The sequence below is a fragment of the Rhinopithecus bieti genome, unplaced genomic scaffold (assembly GCF_001698545.2).
Source record: "Rhinopithecus bieti isolate Rb0 unplaced genomic scaffold, ASM169854v2 scaffold_21777, whole genome shotgun sequence".
NCBI lineage: Eukaryota > Metazoa > Chordata > Mammalia > Primates > Cercopithecidae > Rhinopithecus > Rhinopithecus bieti.
In genome coordinates this window covers 7,090-10,849 of record NW_016810508.1, presented here as the reverse complement: position 1 = coordinate 10,849, position 3,760 = coordinate 7,090, and the positions used below count along the sequence as shown (strand labels likewise).

Sequence of the window (3,760 nt, the reverse complement as noted above, 5' to 3'; positions counted from 1 at the left end):
CCCCTCCCCTCCCCTCCCCTTCCTTTCCTTTCTTCTTTCTTTCTGTCTTTCCTTTTCTTTTTTTGAGATAGTCTCGCTCTGCTGCCCAGGCTGGAGTGCAGTGGCATGATCTCAGCTCACTGCAACCTCTGCCTCTCAGGTTCAAGCGATTCTTCTGCCTCAGCCTTCCGAGTAGCTGGGATTGCAGGAGCACACTACCACGCCCAGCTAATTTTTTGTATTTTTAGTAGAGACGGGGGTTTCATCATATTGGCCAGGCTGGTCTCAAACTCCTGACCTCGTGAACAGCCCACCTCGGCCTCCCAAAGTGCTGGGATTACAGGTGTGAGCCACTGTGCCTGGCCCTACCCCACTTCTTAAGCCATCATGGTGTAGAAAAAGAGAATTGTTGCGGTTTCCCAGTTGCCTCAGATGGGAGGACTGGGCAGGCCAGGGCCAGAAGCCAGTGGGCTCTTCCAAACCACTGTTTGTACTTCCTCCCTTCACTACACAATGCCACTTAGAGCAGCACTCACTATTTCAAACACCTGAGTTTCATACAAAACTCTCCTGGCTGGAAACCCGTCTTTCCTTTGCCATCCTCTGAGCTTGGACAGCTTGCTCAGGGGCAGGGGTTCCCCTGCCCACCTCGTCCCCACCCTTCCTCGTGCCCCGTGATGCCACAGAGTGACCGCAGGGCCTTCTGCTGTGCCCAATCCTCTTCCCACGCCAGGCTCCGCTGAGCAGGGCCCCTTGACAGTGCATGTGGTGTGGGTGAACCACGGGGCCTTCCGCCTGCAGTGGTGCCCAAAGTGCTGCTTCCACCGCCCGCCCCGGACCTACCACTGCCCCTGGTGCAACATCTGTGTGGAGGTGAGAGCCCCTCTACCTGTCCACCAGCCATTGCCCCACATCTGGCTGGGACCAGGAGCCTCCCTCATACAGGGGCCAGGGCTGGGCATGAAGCTGTCTTTTAGGACTGCTAAAGGCCAAGGGTGATAGTAACTCCCAGCCACTCTTGGTCACTCATGTGCTTCCTGCCTGCACCTGTCCTGGGAGGCTGGCCATTGCCTGCAGAGGTGCTGACATGCACAGGCCATCCATATCTGTCCTGGGCTGGGTCAGGCCAGGGGAGGAGAGGCAGCCCTCTGTCCCACCCCTGGGCTTGCTAACCTGAGATACCCAAGCCCCTCAGGCTGGCTGCCCGCCTGGTCTGGAAGGCCTTGCCTGTCCTCGCCTGGGTGTCCAAGTTGGAGGGTCTCCTGGCGCTTAGTGACCATCCCTCTCGTGAGCACGGCCTGCATAGGTTTACAAGTACAGGAGGCTGGCTGGGCCAGGGTGTTACTGTCATCTTCATCGAATGGATGAGAAAGTGGAGGCCCAGAGACGGTTTTCGTTCTGCCTAAAGTTACAGTAGGATGCGTCTCACAGAAGGCCAGGCCAGCCTTTTCTTTAAAGGTCTTCTGACAGGTGACCTTTATACCACAGAGACCCAACTGTGCTCTAACGAGGGAAATGCCAGCATGAGGCATTCTGTGGCTCAGTTTCTCCCTGCGGGTGGAAGCCAGTGCATGGGCCAAGGGCAGGTGGCCTAGAGGGCAGGGGGAAGGCCTCGGGATTTGGGGTGATGGAAGTTGGGCCGGAGGGGAAGTCCTCAAGCCTGGCCCCTCTCCCTGTCGCCCAGGACTTTGACCACCACTGCAAGTGGGTCAACAACTGCATCGGTCACCGCAACTTCCGCTTCTTCATGCTGCTGGTCCTGTCCCTGTGCCTCTACTCAGGCGCCCTGCTGGTCACCTGTCTCACCTTCCTGGTGCGCACGACCCACCTGCCCTTCTCCACGGACAAGGCCATCGCGTATCCGCCCACGGGAAGGGGAAGGAGAGGGAGGAGGCGGACAGCCAAGGAGGGGCTGCAGGGGGCGGGGCTAGAGGGAGAAGCCGCCTGGGAGGACCAGTCTGGAACGAGGTGAGGTGGGTGGGGCCGGCGATGGGCGGGGCTAGGAGAAGGGGCGGGGCGTGAAGCCTCCAGCGCGTGGGGCGCGGGGCTCACGCCTGTAATTCCAGCGCCTTGGGAGGCCGGGGCGGGAGGATCGCTTGAACCGGGGAGGGAGGTCGAGGCTGCAGTGAGCTGTGACTGTGCCTCAAAAGAAGAAAAGAAAAGAAAAGAGAAAGAAAAGGAATCTNTGAAACTCTGTCTCAAAAAAAAAACCAAAACAAAACAAACAAAAAAGAACCCAACAAAAAAACCTAGCAACTTTCTTTCTTTCTTTTCTTTTTTTCTTTTTATTTGAGATGGAGTTGACTCTGTCGCCCAGGCTGGAGTGCAATGGCACGATCTCGGCTCACTGCAACGTCCACCTTCCAGGTTCAAGTGATTCTCCTGCCTCAGCCTCTCGAGTAGCTGGGACTACAGGCGGGCATCACCACTCCTGGCTAGTTTTCTATTTTTAGTAGAGACAGAGTTTCACTGTGTTGGCCAGGCTGGTCTCGAACTCCTGACCTCAAGTGATCCACCCGCCTCGGCTTCCCAAAGTGCTGGGATTACAAGGATTACAAGGCCTGGCTGAAAACGACCAACTTTCTTCCTATGTGTTTCTCCAAGGTCATTTTCTCCAACAACATCAGCCTGTCGGGGCAGGGCCTCTGGGTCCCCAGCACGTGTAGGGGTGGGGTTTGCTATTGGAAGCGCCTGTCACCAGAGGCGGCCACAGAAAACTGCAGACAGTTCTGCTGAAGACCCCCAGCTCTGTGATGTCACACTGGGCTTCTTTCCTTTCATCCTGGGCTGTGGCTCTGAGGCCGCGGTGGCCATGGAGCTCTGGAAGCTGGGTTGGGGGAGGAAGACTGGTGGCTCTGACCTCCCCTGGAGGCGCAGGAGGCCCAACCATGACGCTCTTAACGGATGCCATGCCCCAGGTGAAGCAGCCCTATCCGCTGCCTCCGGTCCGACGTCCCTGGGTCCTCTCGAGCCTGTTTGCTGCCTTCAATGTGGTGCTGCTGGTCTTTTTCAGTGGCCTCTTCTTCGCATTCCCGTGAGTTTCCCAGGCAAGGCGTTAGGTTTCCTACAAAGAGACAGCCAGGGAAACAGAATATGATAGGATGGAGGCAGGGGAGTGCAGAAGACGGAGGGGAGAATCAGGGAAAGGGGGATATTCTGGCCTAGGGAACCGATGTGCAAAGGCACAGAGGTCAAGGGTGCCTGTGCATTTTGGGAGCTTTGGGTGGCTGGTCATGCTGGTGACATTTGGTGGAGCCATTATGAGTCTGCCTGGGTATTTGGAGCCTGGATTTTTAGATCTGGCTTTAAGGTCTGTGCGTCCTGACCTGAGTAAGCCAGGCCCCTGGGCGGGGGGCTTTGGGCTGCCCCTGCTCAGGACCGAGCCTGCCTCTGGTCTCAGTTGCAGGGGGCTGGGCTGCCCCCGCTCAGGGCTCAGGACCGAGCCTGCCTCTGGTCTCAGTTGCAGGTGGCTGGCTCAGAACGGGGAGTGGGTCTTTCCCGCCATCACAGGCCTCCTCTTTGCTCTCACCTTCTTCAGTCTCGTTTCACTCAACTTCTCAGACCCTGGCATCTTACATCAAGGTGAGGCATCAGCCCCCTGGGAAAAGGAGGTGGCACCCCAAGGGCTGGGAACCTGCAGGGGGGTTCCTAAAGTGCTCTTCCTACCGCCCCTCTTCCAGCCTCTGGACCCCTTCACCCCACGTCTTCATTACTGTGGCCCTAGCTCCTTCCCTTCCCTTCCCTTCCCTTCCCTTCCCTTCCCTTTCCCTCCCCTCCCCTC

At 57.7% G+C, this 3,760-nt stretch overlaps 1 protein-coding gene across 1 annotated transcript in view; it reads left to right on the top strand.

Annotated features, from left to right (window-relative positions):
• Positions 1 to 411: 411 nt before the first annotated feature.
• ZDHHC19 (zDHHC palmitoyltransferase 19) overlaps positions 412 to 3,760 on the top strand; it is a 6,880-nt gene continuing 3,531 nt past the window's right edge. The window contains exons 1-3 of the mRNA XM_017892190.1: positions 412 to 445; positions 713 to 852; positions 1,664 to 1,836. Coding sequence (XP_017747679.1) covers positions 412 to 445; positions 713 to 852; positions 1,664 to 1,836 — 347 coding nt within the window. The remainder of the gene's footprint in view (positions 446 to 712; positions 853 to 1,663; positions 1,837 to 3,760) is intronic.